Source organism: Falco rusticolus, chromosome 1, assembly GCF_015220075.1.
Source record: "Falco rusticolus isolate bFalRus1 chromosome 1, bFalRus1.pri, whole genome shotgun sequence".
NCBI lineage: Eukaryota > Metazoa > Chordata > Aves > Falconiformes > Falconidae > Falco > Falco rusticolus.
Window position 1 is genome coordinate 107578259 of NC_051187.1, and position 15785 is coordinate 107594043.

General features: G+C 42.3%; 1 protein-coding gene across 3 annotated transcripts in view; it reads right to left on the reverse strand.

Moving 5' to 3' along the window:
- TRPC3 (transient receptor potential cation channel subfamily C member 3) overlaps nucleotides 1-15487 on the reverse strand; it is a 44608-nt gene extending 29121 nt beyond the window's left edge. For 2 of the 3 annotated variants that reach the window (XM_037394698.1, XM_037394708.1), the window contains exons 1-2: nucleotides 14853-15487; nucleotides 5171-5942 (exon numbers count right to left, since the gene is read on the reverse strand). In XM_037394698.1, coding sequence (XP_037250595.1) covers nucleotides 5171-5942; nucleotides 14853-15076 — 996 coding nt within the window. In that variant the 5' untranslated portion in view covers nucleotides 15077-15487. The remainder of the gene's footprint in view (nucleotides 1-5170; nucleotides 5943-14852) is intronic. The other variant, XM_037394688.1, reaches the window with a different exon arrangement.
- Nucleotides 15488-15785: the final 298 nt, after the last annotated feature.

Below are 15785 nucleotides of genomic sequence, written 5' to 3' on the forward strand. Positions count from 1 at the left end.
AACTGGGAGAATTGAACATGCTTACACAGGACAGCATTTAGTTGAAAGCTGGTATACAGAAACAATTATGTGGCTTTTTAGCTACCTTGAGATGTTTTTTTTTTCTATGATGACTCCAAAAGAAAGTTCCATCAGCTGTTCTGACTGCTAGAAATTCTCCCATCACTGTGCAGTCACACTTTTAAAGTTCTCAGGGAGGAGGGTAAATATCAATTAACTTCAATCAAGCAACTAAGCTACAGCAGCCACGGTGGCCAGGGTCTGCTAAAAATTATAATAAGAAAACACAGAAATTGAGAATGCTTGTATTGCCCAGTATTTTGTGGTGCTACTGCGATTGGAAAACATGATTCTCCAACTATGGTAATGAACACTTTTTTTACATTAAGACAAGATACAGTTCCACACTGAACTTCCCTAGCCAGTCTAATCAGGTACAAAGTGGTACACCTCTGAGATCTCTAACTGCTCACAAAGGCAGATGCCAGTAGAATGCCACTCTAAACTTTTTCTAACTTAACAGTTTTTGTCCTTGTCAGCAAAAGAAAGGAATCAAATCAGCAGATTATATATACTTTGAAATCACTTTCAGATCAGGCACATTGGTTATAAAAGCTCTTAAAAATACTAAAATTGGTGAAGAAGCCCAGAGTGAAGAATAATTTTAGGTTTGTAACTTAGATGCAGAACTTCATCAACAATGCTGCTTGCTTTCTAACTATCTCTACTACATATAAAACACTCCTAAAAACCTGACAAGAAGGAATCTCTCAGCTGCTTCAAGGAACTGAAATTTGGTGTGACAGCAATAGGCATGAAAGAGTAAAGGGGTTTTTTTATGATGTGGTAGCAGTCTTGACTCAGATAAAACAAACTGAAATTTCTGACATCATCTGAAATCCTGCTGTCAATCCCTGGAATGGGGACTAGGATCGCCAAGGAAAGTAAACTAAATACTGTGGCACCTGCCTTGGCCACAGGGATGACATGCCGCTATACTGGAGATTGCTGCTTAGACAGCCAGGCACTGATAACCTCTGCTGTTCCCTTAGCTGGTTTCCAGACCTAAAGAGGAGTCACCCAGCATGTTCAGACAAGCCAGCCATGTTTTACCAGGATTAGATAAAGCAATAAAGAAACTAAAGTGAGGAAGACCGAGTTAAAAAAAAAAAAAAAGTAAAGAAAATTAGGTGAGCACTTAGAAGGGAGATACGAAAAAAGGGAATTCAGAAGGAACTTAAAAGAAGAAAATAGGGGAAGATGACTAGTGGATGCAGGAATGCAAAGAACAAAAAATGGTAATAATGTCAAGAAGAAACAATAACAAAGACGAAGAATAGCAAAAGGAGCAACAGGAGCTTCAAACAAGGATTTCATGAAGGAGTAAGAAGTAAGGAAGCTTGAGGACAAAAGAAGTAGAGTGAAATGGTCTTTAGGGCTCCTGTTTCCCCATCTATTTTTACTCATTTTCAGTACTTATTTTTGGCTATGTGTCTTGCATCTTTCAGGAAAAATGAGGATTCACTGGTTTCTTTGAATCCTTTCTCTTATTTCTGAAGGGGAAAGAAAATAAAAATAAAAATCAGAGTTATTAATAAGGTTTTTTAATATTCATGGGGAACTGACTATCATGAATGTATGTCCTAAGCCACCTTCCCACATTTCTAATACACTTGTGCAAACTTTGGTTTGCACACGAGCATGAGAATTTGTTAGGGTAAATCATAAGTGATAAAGAAAGACTGGACTTTGTATATGCAAAAGATAGAAGGTTAGCAAGCATTTACTAGGAAGCTTGGCCCTCAGGCATTTTTAAACAGGTTCACCCTATATTCTTTCTCTGTGGGAAAATCACCTAGAAAAGTATTTTTAAATTAAATTAAAATAATTTATTACAAGCTCTCCACATCCAGGAAAAGCATTGCTGTGAGCATGCCCAGGAAATGATATGGGCCTTAATGTACCACAGATACTAGGCATAAATCATGAATATCATCAAAATTGCCTTTAAACAGATTTGTCAATTTCTTGTGCGAGTTGAACTATTTTGTCCATTTTTCTTTACTCTCAAACAATTCTGCTTGTGTTGCACTACAGACTGAATTTGATTGGAATACTTAAGCATTTCCAGTGATGATTCTAAAGGAGAGTGCGCCAGAAGTCTATCAGTCATTCTGCCTCACAGGGAGTGCAAATGTTGGACTAGAAGCCTTCTCTTCTGGGACATGATAAAGCACACAGTTATTAGCAAAACACATTCACATGACATCGAAGAAAGCACCGATCAGACAGTTACAAATTGGACTTACATCAAATGTGTCAAGCTCTCACAACAGAATTCTGCAAGACACGGAAGCGCTGCTTGCTTTCTCCTTGATCTACCTCTACAGCTTTCAGTGCAGCATGTTGTACTACATCCATGCCAGACCAGACCTGCCCACAGCCCCAGTGAATATACAGTCTTCTCACCAGCCATGCAATTACAACTCTTTCTGGACTGGGTTTAACAGTGATACTAAAAAATTCCTCCCCTCTTCTTTTTCCTCCTCCCTCCCTTCCTCCCTTTTCCGCTACCCCTTCTACCCAGTAAGGGCAGCCAACCATCGCTGCCAGAGGAAGACAAGCAACTCTCCTACCAGGCTTGGTAGAAACTGAAAAAAACCAAACCCTGAGACACACAAGAATCAAAAGGAAAAGAGACAGACGTTAGGTCAATGAGGAGAGTAATTATTTCACTGAAAATTTTGGTGTTGATGAGAAGCCGAAATCTCCATGCTAGCAAGGAGCCAGGAACAATTTCTACTGTAGGTGCCCAAACTGCATTACCTTGTACCACTGGCAAGGTTAGCAGCCATGTAAGTACTACACAAAAATACTGAAATCTGTGAAAATAGAGGATTTCTTGGGTTCTTAGGCATCCCAAAATATCAATGAATAGAGCCTAAAGAGTTCAGAAAAAGAAAAACAAAAGAAAAACAAGAAAAAATTGAAAACCAGAATATTTTATTCTGTGACAATTTAATATTTTAAAAAACAAAGTATTTTTTTTAAGGTCTGGTTTGAAATGAGAAGTCCAGCCAAAAAAATCAGTTTTGCTCCTCCAAAACTTCGAGCTTTTTTTCTGATGAAATTTGTATTCATGGTATTAGTACCTATGATATGGGAGCTTCCCCTGAATTTATATTTTTACCGAAATTTTTCTACTCAGTTCTAACCATCTACATCCTCCCCTTACAAAAACATGATACAGTTTGCCTTAATTTAGCTTTTGGTGGCAGAGATTGTATTTTGGGTTCCTAGGGAGTTGCACAGCACTTAAATTGAGTCCCCAAACCCACCAGTGCTTTTGAATACAGGTATAACAACAAAATTTGTATGCAGGATTAGAAAGAAAAAGATGGATGGTAGAGTTTCTAAGGTGCCAACCTAGAAGAAAACTTGTCTCTATGAAACCGCAGGAGACAAAAAGGAAGGCTAGGGGGTGGGGAAAAAGGTTTGCATCCACACCACTGAACCGTCATTCAGAAAACCCATAAACCTCCATCTTGGTCACACAATTCTGGAGACCCTGTGGCTCTCAGGTTATTGGCCTAGTTGAAAAGGAATCAATAAACAGGACCGATACACATCAGTGATTTAACCCTCTATAATGGTCTCTAAATGAGGCACTTACCTGTAATTCATTGTGTGAAGCACACAAGCCAAGAAGCTCTGTGCTATGATAAAACTTCTCTAATTCTTCAATTTTATGTTCACAAAGGGCTTTCCCAGTTCAGTATTTTTTCAACAGAGGGAAAAGAAAAATCTGACATTTTCCCTATACTCCTGAATAAATACATTGAGCAAGTACTCAATCCATTTGCCAAATCACACAGTACGCAGCATCGTATGGCAGCGTTCATTCAGCAAAGGAAGGAGAGTAAAAGTTCAAGCCAACTTTTACACTTTGTAGTGCATGGCGTAACACATGAATCCTTCTCAGCACTGACATCTTATTTTTAAATTATATTTTAAGTCACTCAGCCACGTGTGGAGCTATTCTTTCTCAACGGTTTAAAACTGTTTGTTCCTCTTCTGGTAAAGTTCACTTTATTAATTTCTGTCTCTATTTCTCTACGTTGTTGTATATTTCTTCTGAGTATTCCACAGTGTTAGCAATGTTTGCTGTTGTTTGAAAAGGTTAATGCATCTTTTCCCTCTCTCAGATCCTTTATGAAGATACTTAACAAACAATTGGTACCCAACACTGACCCTGCAGAAACAAATTTTTCATTAAAACTAGAAACAATGCTGTTGATATCACTACTCACTGAGAACAATCTGTCATTCCCAAAGCTGAGCTTTTCTTATTACATGCAGCCTACTGGGGTTTCATTTTTTTGTGGGGTTTGGTTGGCAGAGAAGGGGGGTGGGCAAGGGGAAAGGCGAGTGTTACTGCATTTTTCAAGGTATTCAATAGAACTGCAAAATCATTAAAACAAAGGCACTGGGAAACAGTTAACTAATCATTAGTTAATGTATATTATTAATCAATCATTAATTGTCAATAATATTTACTTGTCTGATGGAGAAGCTGAAATATACAGGGAAGTCAGGGCACTGATATACTAAACCAGATACAGCTCAAAGCCAGGTAACAGGACCTACGTTTGTAATCAATCTAACAGCTGGTTTTGAACAAGTGACATTTCCAAAAGGTGCATCACCCCCCCCCCTTTCTATATTCTTAACAATTTGGAGACATCATTCAAAATTAGTACAAATAAAAAAAAGAGGGAATAAGGTCAATGCTGCAGCATGCTCAAGAAAAGTGTAATGTTTCTGCTTTCTGCACTTAAAATTACCCAGCATTTGTAACTAAAAATAATCTTTGTCTGCTACATCAACCAAAATTGTTTTCCATCTGCTGCAAGTTTATCAGAATACACGCTGTCCCTTCTTCCCATTTTCTTCATACACAGTAGGTGCAAAAGAAATTTCATTAAGCATTCTTTTTTAAAGGCTTACATATGGAAAACTACGAAATCAAGAACAAAAGAGACAATAAATATCATGAAAGCATTTGCAACTGAAAAAGCAAAGACACCGAATAATTTCAAGCATCAAAGGACACCATGAAGTAGCAGCAACTTTAAAACAATAACAGAGAGAAACACCAAAACACCATTACCTTGAATTCTTTTTCAATGTTGGCCAACTTGGCAAGTTCATTGCTGAGTTCTAGAGCAGTAAGTACCGGATCTTCACTGGAGAGGGACAGGTAAGCCGGACTAGCCAGTCCTTTGTATGCATTTATTCTTGACCTTGAGTGACTGAAAGAATCATGCTTTTGCTTCTCTGTACAGTCATTACATTTGCAGAAATAATCATGAGGTCTCTCTATCCTTGCTCCTTTCATCAGTAGCATGTGCACAACTTCGTATTTTTGGCAGTGGGCAGCTAAAATTATGGGAGTGATATCTGGAGAAAAGCGGGTACCGTCTTCGTCGTAGGAATAAAAATCATCATCCTGGAGCTCCTGCTCACAAGGGCTCAGAGTCAGTCGCTTATTTACTGAAAACCCAGGATGATTCAAAATTGCTTCCACTATCCTAATGTAGCCCTTGCTGATTGCAAGCAGCAGGGCATCTCCAATCCGTGCCAAGTTCTCTTTCTTTAACAGAAGTTCTGTCACTTCCAAATGTTCATTCCCCACAGCAAGCTGCAAGGCGTTTTGGCCCATGTAGTCAACACAGTTGACATTCAGTGTTTTCGACTCCTCCAGCATTTTGCGCACCACAGGTATGTTCCCATACTCTGCTGCATCTAGAAAGCGCTCTTCTTCAGCTGTAAGACTGGTGCCCCTGTTGTTGAACATGAATGCTGGGCCTCTAATGGCCTGTCGCCTTCCCTTTTCCCTCATCATAGTCATACGTCTCAGTGACGGACTCTCTTCAATGTACCTACGGAGAAAACAAAAAGGCAACAGGATTTCACCATGTTGGTTATTTGTAGCTTCCACTACTGTGGCTACAATCATGACTTATTTTGGCCCTTGTCATTTGCCCATCTATAGACAAGAAGTATTCTTTATTGTGATCCTTCTGCCTTTGTGCTTGCTTGTTTGCAATCTAAAGGCACTTACAGGTTCAATGCCACAGGCCATTTCTGTTTTGTTTACCATGGTCAAGAGTGGTTGTGGGTTGTTTTTTTTCTTTACGTAAGACATCTCTTCAGAAAACCCTCTCAACTCACTTTAGTATGTATACAAAATGAAAAAACATCTACTGTACTACTTCCAGTAGTAATTAATACTACCTACCATAAGCACTCAAGCTGATGGTTTAAGGAAGACAATATTTATGCTTACCATATTGTAGTTCACATAAATGAGAGGTGAAAACAAGCTTTCTTCCCGATGTCTGGCCAAGCAATACACAGTGAAGCCTGATCTCAGACTTCTCATCCAGTGTTACTACTAGAAGCATTAACCAAGTCTGGAAGATTCTACACACGAGTCAGTCTGGCTAAATTATAAGTCTTTGAAAAACAACAGTTCATGCACATTCAACACATTTTCTGGATGCTAGTAACTAAACTGCTCACAGATTGAGACACTGGGCATGATCCAGTATGGACTGGGATCAGCTCTCACTCCACTTGGACTTCTGCAATGCCGTGGGTTATGTTGGGCCTATTTCTATTATCCATCTACCATTCCAGAAGCTGAAAAGATGCTACCTGATGTTATTACATGAGTATATACATATCTTTAAAAGCCTTCATGCATTCTTGTAATACAATCAAGAAAAATGGGAAAGCCAAAGATCTACTGAATGAAAATGAAAACAGGGATGGCAAGCTGTACTGGAAAAAGGAAACCTGGGTGGAGGAAAGGGAGATTGTTTAGGAAAGGGAACTGAGAACCAGGGAGGCTGTGAACTCCCCTCAAAAACTGAGTGCAAGAACAGAAAGAGGGGAAAAAAAAAAAAGGGGGGGGGGGGCGGTAAAAGAAAGGGTGAGCAAGCTAAATCAGGAAAGTCAGAAACTGGAATTATGAACCAGTGAAGGTACTGACTGAGAGCAGCAGGGAGCAAACAGGAATGGTCTGAGAGAACCAACAGATCAGATGCTGAGCTGGATCTAACAAGTTAAGGAGACTAAAGAGGGGAGAGGAGGTTCAGATAAGTGAGACTAGGAGCTGCAAAGAAAACATACCTAGGACAAGAGGTTGAGAAGCAGACACTACCTAGCTGGAGAAAACAGCAACAGGAAACAACTGCCTGGCAAGGCCTCAAACAACAGAATAGAGGGGATTAGGCTAAAGTGACCACAGCTAAAGGAAGAACAAAATCATTTATGCCTGCCAGAGCAGATGCCAAAGGCCTAAAAAGTTATTTGGGATACCATAACCTTCCTTCACTACCGTCTGCAAATAAATGTGAAATCTATCAGCAATCTCCCTTTCCTTTCTAGTCCAGCTTAATACTGAGAAAGACAGCCTCCAGCTGCTATCAGTTAATCCATTAGCTCAAGGAATAGAGATCACTTGAGCTGATTTGATGGGCACAGAGACACCAGTGCAACTGATAAACAATATATGAATTAAAGGACGGTGTGCTTTGAATACATATAACACTACATATACACTATATAGGGACAAACAAACCTTATACATTTCAAATTTGGTCCTTAAGTCCTACGTGCCTCTGTTCCTCATCTATAGAAAAAGAACAGTTGGATGTTACACAGACATTGTGAAAATTAATTTATTCACTTTGGCAGATACAAGAGTAAAAGGCCAGACAAGAAAACTGAAGAGGAAATGAATCTTCTACTCCCAGTACAAAAGCCAGGTAATGTGCATTAAGAGAGCTGTGGGTCCACACAATGAATGATGAAGGCAAAACAAAATATTAAACGGCCCTTTTTAAGCAAACCCAATTCGTCTGCAAAAGGACAGAATTAAGGCAAAACCACCACACACACTTTGGCACACACAAAGACTAAGCATTTAAGTGAACACAATGGAACCTGCTCAGGCAGCTTTAAAAGCCACATATTCTCATTGCTCCAGGTTCAAATCCACAACCAGAGCAACAGCCTCTTAAATGCAGGTGGGGTTTTTTCTGTGTGATCTTTCAACAATGAGCGTAGCTATATTACCACTGCACAAAATATGCCTGTTGACATCAATGGATTTCCCCATGTGTAGCAATGTCAGCCCTAACAGTTTTCATCAGGCATAACTAATTCTATTCAGGTTATAAGAATACGTCTGGCCTTCCAGCTATCTGCATCAGTTGTAATAAATTCAGCAAAATATAAAGTCTTAATCACTTTATCACAGCTATAAATATCATGAAAGCTAGTCCATGCTCTGAACATTTCAGTTAACACAAATGGGCATTTCCAATGCAGACCAAGTGAAGGGACTGTGATAATCATTACCAAGGGCAGGCTTCTCCTGGGATGAAGCATTTGATCTTTTTACATTTTCATCTGTGGTTGGTGTTTCTGGACTACCAGAGATGACCTGAGTGGCACTGCAGTACAAGCAATGCTGACTGGTGTTCACTTTTTGAAGTACGTGCCAAAACTGCTTTGTCAAAATGACAGGATCTTTTTTTTTTTTTTTTTTTTTCTCTCTCCTCACTTTTGTACCACTTTCTTTAAGTCTATGAAACAGGCTCCACAACAGAGTGGATTTGTGACTCTAACTGTTAAACATAGAATTGATTTAATGTCTTAAAGCTCAGGCATATTTCACATTTGGGAGTACCCCAGATATAAGGATAGAGTGCACGTGGCGAAAAGCCACACCATGCTACTACCTTATTCCCCAACAAAATCTCAAGTAAAACCAGATATAACTCTTTTCAGAGTTACCTTTTAAACAAGATCTCATTGTCTGATATGCTGTTATGTTTCTATTCTTCCTCCACATCTAAAAACATCGTCACAGAAATATAGTTGTTTACCGTAAGGTTATGAAGAAAAAAGTATGGGTATTAAAAAGTAAAAAAGACAAAGAACAACTTGACACACTCTGACTTCTTGATTTAAGACAACTCTAAACTGCCACCCTGAATCTCATTTATCTCTTATGAAATACATAACAATATATTTCCCTCTTTACATTCAGTTTAATTTTTCAGAATATTTTGAAATATGACACTTACTTTCTGGTTTAGATACCTTTCTTTCAAAACCCACTGTCTGACGAAGATGACTCATCTGACTTCCGTAAAAAGATATATATCCTTCCAAAGGTGTTACATTAGAATATCTTCCCAACAAGAAAGATATCCTTAGCTATAAATCTTGTGACAAAAATGATATATTTGAAGTGACTGCAGTATCTTCTCAAAATAAAGATGAAAGTTGCTTGGTATTTGAATGGCTACAATATTGTCCAGACTTCAAAAAAAACCACCAACCAACCAAAAAGCAAAAAATCTTGTACAGCACCACACAGCCAGAAGACTGTCAGGTTCATCCATACCTCTCTGCTCTCTTCTTCCCCTCTTCCCTCAGCAAATTCAAAGACCTCGAAGTCAGCGCAGCTCTGGTCAGAGTACTGCAGGCAAGAAGCACTGGGTACAAGGTCTCCTATTCCATTTTCTGCTCTCCTGTTCTTTCATCTAATATTTTTAGGCTATCCCAACGCATTAAGGAAATGGTTAAAATTTTAGTTTTAACTGTTTAACCATTTTCAGCACATTCTATATGTAATATTTGTCAACTGAAATAAAACAACAAAATCTCAAGTTGCATCTCTAAATATCATTAGACTGGCTTAAAAATATGATTAAAATAGAACTAAGTGTGCATTAATTATTTGTGTTCTATTTCCTAAAGCCTTTAAAGTTCATATTCTCAACCTTGTCTCTGTAAGAAGCTGACAACTTACATTAAAAGAGGAACGGAGAGATGGAAATCGTGATGTTCCTATTCCCAACTGTTCCCAAAATAGTTGAAAGAACACAAAAATTTAAAAATCTGTAGAACGCATGGCAAAAAATCCAAAAGAACACCAAGCAAGAAAAATGCCCAGTTGTTTTACATTAACTCTTCAGCAAAGATACACCATGACATTAAGTAAAGTTCTAGTCCTAGTACACAGGTTCCATAATTATACTACGTGGTATGCAGCAGGAAGGTGAGAGGAGAGAATTCCTTTACTTGTCCCCTTTACTGACATGAAGCAGCATTTTTGCTCCTGCAGTTTTTTCCACAACCATTTTTCACCTTACACAGCAGAAAAATGGCCAAGGGGTCTATAAAGCTTCAAGCCTCCATTTGCTGCTCAGCACAAATAAGCAGCATGGAACTGGAGAAGAGCAATCGCTTTAACTCAAGTACACCAGTTCCACCACATCTGGACACATTTCACTTGGTCTGAAGTGTGCACCAGTTAGGCTGCTGTTTCAAGGAACCACAGAGCTTCACTGGCAAGAAGGAAGAACTTCAGGAACTCTGCACCAACCTTCAGAATCATTCATTCATCACTGTGAAATAAGGATGGTCTCAAATTAGAAGTTTTATATACTAACTATACTACTACCAGCTTAAGTCTAGTTCATTGCTTCATACTTAGGCAAACTCTCAGTAACTTCAGCAATAGCTGTAAATGAACATAACTTACTAGAAGACAATTAACCAAGACGTGACAGGACCCTAAGTCAGCCCCTTGTTGAATAACACAAAAGCAGGGCACCTCTATTTCAGCTTTGCTGAGAACTCTCACATTACTGAGGCCACGGCTCCTAAAGGAGTAAACCACCTCTCAAGGTCTTTACCTAACAATAAGTATCACAAGCTTTCACATCGAGCAATGTTATGTACACTCTGAACAACATGTATGCTACATACCAGGTAATGTCGTAAGACACAAAAACCTATCCTATATTATAACATATTTATCTTTACCTTAAATATTTTCATCTAAAATGTATGACCTTTACATGCCCAATAAAAAAATATTTGTTAAAAAATTTCCACTAAACAAGCAATGGCCACTTGCCTCCTGTTTCGCATGCATCACATTTAGTATGACCTTTTATTGCATCGTATGTTGCATGGATAGAGTTACTCCTATGTACAAAGCTAGAAATTTGAGCAGCACAGCAACTGTAAAGGACTGAAGTAAGCATGATGATTCCTCTGCTTCTACCATGAATTGTTTCAATTACAGATTTCTACTCTGTTAGCTCAACTATCTCTTTTCATGCTCAGACTTTCAGCATTGTAGTAGAAGGGCAGAAACGTGGGACAAACAGTTGACCTGAGAATTCCTTGTGTTCTGCTGTTCACTGCCTCATCAACAGCAATTCAAAAGATTTATAATCTTGTTCCTAAGTCTATTTTTTAACAGTGAAAATTGCATAAGCAATTTTAAAAGAAAAGAAGTTAGAGAAACATTCTTGGCCTTCCCAGATCTGTAGAGCAATTTTCTAACATTTGTACTGAAGAACAATTCACCCTGAACTGTTAAATGCAATAAAGAATGGCATCAACAATTTACAAGGCAGTTTACCCCACTGCTAAACTACACTGCAACACTAGTGATCTTGATTCCATTCTAACCCTGGAAAGGAAATGCAGTCCAGTGATTACAGACAGATCAGATAAGCGCATCACGGAAACAGCGATGTGCACGCACCTTTAAAAGCAACAAACCAGAGTGAGCCGCATAGGAGATGCCAATTGTGCCTCTTGTTCTGCTAAAACTAATGTCTGAGGTCCCAGTTTTAAAACAAAGGAATGATGATTGCCTTACACATGCACATATCTATGTGCAAAATTTTTAGCTCGTGACTCCTGAGATCTCTTAAACTAAGTGATCTCAAGCATGTGTTTTGTTACCATCACAGGAAAAGACTATCAATCCATGTGAGGTAGCAGCTCCTGGCCCCGTGCAGGGCCACAGGCAGTTAGAGGAGCAATCCCTCCCCACCCTCACTACCTCTTGCAAACCAAGGCTTTTCCAACCCTCCAAGCTCTGCTACAGCCATGTGCCTGAAGAGGCTGCTGGTAAATTTGTTTCTTCACCAGTAAAAACAGTGTCACACCCATGTATGTTTTCATGGAAGCTTGCATGTGCAGACACAATTTGGGAATCTCTGCACCAAATCTAAAATGTATTAAAATGAGAGCTTCCTTCTCCCTTCTGTGAACTACTGCCTGGGCTTTCCAGAAGAGGGAGGCTAATTCAGCTGAACAGCAGAACATAAATCAGGCCAGCTGAAAATCTGACTCAGGTCTATACTCTCCCACTGGTCTGAAACGACATAATCCATCATCCAAAATGCCCTCATGTCAGCTCACAGAAGTTCTGGCTCCGAACTGGAAAGAATTAGTCAAAAAATGGAACAAAACGGAATGAGATATCAGGAGGAGGTATACACACACTTAGTTTGTTCCTTCTCCTCCTGCCCCACAAACTATGCAGAGCTTTTTCCTGCCATTACTCTTCACTAACTCCTCAACAGAAAATACCAACCATCTGAATTCCTGTGGGAAAAGAAGGACTATATTTTGATGCCAGGAGTGCATCTACGCACACACAGAAAAAGGCAAACAACTCGCCAGGAAAGAACCAAGTTAACAAGGCTGTGGCAACAAAGAATTTTAAAGCTCCTATTACACTCAGTCCTTTGCGTTCTGTCGTTCCACTCAGGAAACTAAGCTACGATTTTCAGAGACTCAGAAAATCAAGCTTTCGATGCCTACAACATTTAATTTACAGGTTTTGCTCACATTTATCCTACTGGGGCATATAGTACCTTGTGAAACAAGTATTACATCTAGTCTGCAGTCTTAGTGGGAATCTGAGGTTAATTACATTTTCCAGCAATATTTGGCACAGGAGGGAGCCAGCTGTACACTGACAGGTACCTTGCACAGGTTACAGCTTTCAGAGTGAAACCATTTCAAATACCAACTAAGTGCATCTTCTTGCGCAAACTACTTCACATATTCCTGTCTCTTTCCCCTGGCGCTGTTTGTCAGTACCGAATATTTAAGACCATAAATTCTTCCTGTCAAGGATTCTCATACCCACTTTGTGTACACTAGAGCCTTACGCATATCAATCTTGGTGCATTATGAGCAAACTGATATTCATTTATTTCATTAACATATGCTATGATTTTAGGCATTAGTAGCAAACGCAAAATGTTACTCCAGAAGAAAAATCGCAGTGCTATGCTGAGGATGACCACGGGCACATAACAGGGGAAAAGGCAGTTGTGGGTCTTTTGCCTCTATGCCCTGTCAGTTCAATACGCTCCTGCGGCACTGACTAATGTCAGCCCTTTTGTCAGTCCACAGGGCAGTGGCTCACAATCACTGCTGAGATCGACTCCTGGGCCAGGATCATAAGAATTATATACTAGGGAGCAATTCCAAGAGTAGGAGCTTACTCCAGGCTCAAATGCCTATAGCTGTGCAAACTGAACTCCAGTTTTATCCCCTGGTGGCATAATACCCATTTCCTAAAGGAATATGCCAACAGTTCTAGGAGGACACTAACCTAAAAGGGATCCAGAAGTTTAGGACTCATAGCTTAAATTCAGCTGAGCTAGCTTCATCTGTCTAAAAATAAAGTGTCTGAGTCTAAACTATATCCTCTAGGCTCTTCTTATGGTGAACGAAGAAAGACAGGCACCTCAAGAGAGAAAATAAATGACTACGCTGCTTTGGCCACTGCCGTTTCCTCTCTCAGTCCATCAACTACAGAGAGAGCCCAGACAAACGACTTAAACCCAGCAAACTTTCAGACAGCTCAAGACTTGTGAAAGACACTCTTGCTCGAAGTCTGGATCACCAGGTACAGTGTATTTGTGAAGAATTTCTGCGCCAGGATGGTAAAAAGCACTTTTATTTGTAGTTATCCCATTCCAAGCGCTACTCTAATTATTTCTGTACTTTACATTTGTCTCTAGGGTGATTTTAATTGAAGCTGCTTCTATAAACGCTGAATATGTTATCTTAAAACTCAAAACAAAGTGTGTGTCACCCAGTAATTAAAATATTTAATTAAGAACTAAATATTGTCCTGCAAGTATAAAATAATCAAGTAATCCTCACAGGCAAGTCTGTCTAAATTGCAGCGCGTTATAAATGTAAGTGAATAATTAATGGACAACTTTCCTTTTCTAAGTCAAAGAAAGTTAACATTCCCACCCCTGTTAGTAAAACCGAATTTGTTTCTCTTGCAGTAAGTCTAGGCATGGTCGGTATGTATGTATATATATATGACTGCATCTTAAAAAACCTGAAATTTCTGACGACGACATCAAACAGGACAAGATGCATCTCAAGAACTGAGGCTTTTCTGCACAGGTGTCCTAGATTTCTGTGGGGAGTCTGGTTTTATCACAGCCTAGATTTTTTAAAAAATATAAAAGGGATGCATTAGCGCTGCCCGTACATGAGGGTAGAGTGGGTTCTCTAAACCTCCCTCAGCCGAGCCAACAATTAGGTTTTGCCGCCGGCTACGCTAACGGCCGGGGGTAGGGGGGGGAGGAAAGAAGAGGGAATCTCCTCCGCCCCGGCACGCCTGCCCGCTGCCCCCACCTCGCCCGGAGCCGGGGCCGGGCAGGGAGCGGGGCGGGCAGGCGGCGGCCGGACCGTCCCCTCAGGCACTTTCTCCGGAGCCTCCGCGCCCCAGCCGCCAGCGCCGGCCCCATCTCCCGCCCCAGCCGCCGCTCGGGGCCAGGCCGGGCGGCTGCGCTGCCGCCGCGGCCCCCGGCTCGGCGGGACGGGCCGAGCGCCGCAACTTGCCGGGGTCCGGCGGGCGGCCCCCACGGCCGCTCCGGGGGAGCTGCCGGCCAGCGCCCGCTACGCGCCCCCCGGGCCCCACTTACATGGTGCTGGCAAACGGGGGGGGCGGGTAGTAGCCGTAGGGCTCCCGGAGGGTTTTCACAGCTCTGTGAGGCGGCGGCGGGGGCTCCGGCCCCCCGTTGACGCCTCTCCAGCCGCGGCGCCGGCGCTGCTGCTCCTCGTCTTCTGCCTCCTCCTTCTCCTCCTCCTGCTGCGGGGGGAAGGTCACTCTCCCTTGCTCCTTGCTTTTCCTGCTCTTGCTCGACATGGTCAGGGTCCCCTCAGGCGGCGGCTGCTGCTCCCGCTCCCGGCCGGCCTCGCCCGGCAGCGTGTGTGGCGGGGAAGGCGGCGGGAGGAGGAGGAGGAGGACAGCCCTGCCCGGCGGGGGACCGCGCACCTGGAGGGGACAAGCCCCTCACCACAAAACCCGCCGCCCCTCCGCCCTCGCCTCCCGCCGCCCGGTAGGACGGCAGCGCGATGCGGGGGCCGGGAAGTGCCGGGGAGGCGAGCAAGAGACCGGGCTCCCGGCGGCAGCTCTACCCCTCTCCTCTCCCTGTCATCATCCCTCGCTAGGACAGCATCGCTACTGAGGCGGCGGGGGCGAGCCGCGCCGGAGAGGAGCAGCCGCCTACCGCAGCGGGCGCTCGGGAGAGGAGGGGACGCCCCTGGCCCCCCCGCCCGCCTGGCCCCGCGGGTGGGGGCGAGGGGGAGGTGCCGCTGGCGCGGGGCCGGTACAAGTGCGGCTCGGCCGCCACTGAGGTGAAGCCGCCCTCCGGCACGGCCGATCATCGGGTGCCAGTACCGCCGCGGCGGCGGGACCCGCGGGAGCTGCCCGCAAAGGCGGTGCCGGGCCCGTCCGGCGCTGCGCGGGAAGCTGGGCCGGGCTTCTGAGGCAGCGGCTGCCGGCAGGCAGGTAGTTCCGGGCCGTTCTTGTGAGAAACGTTCGGCCCTACGCTGCCAACAGCTGAAGTTAAAAT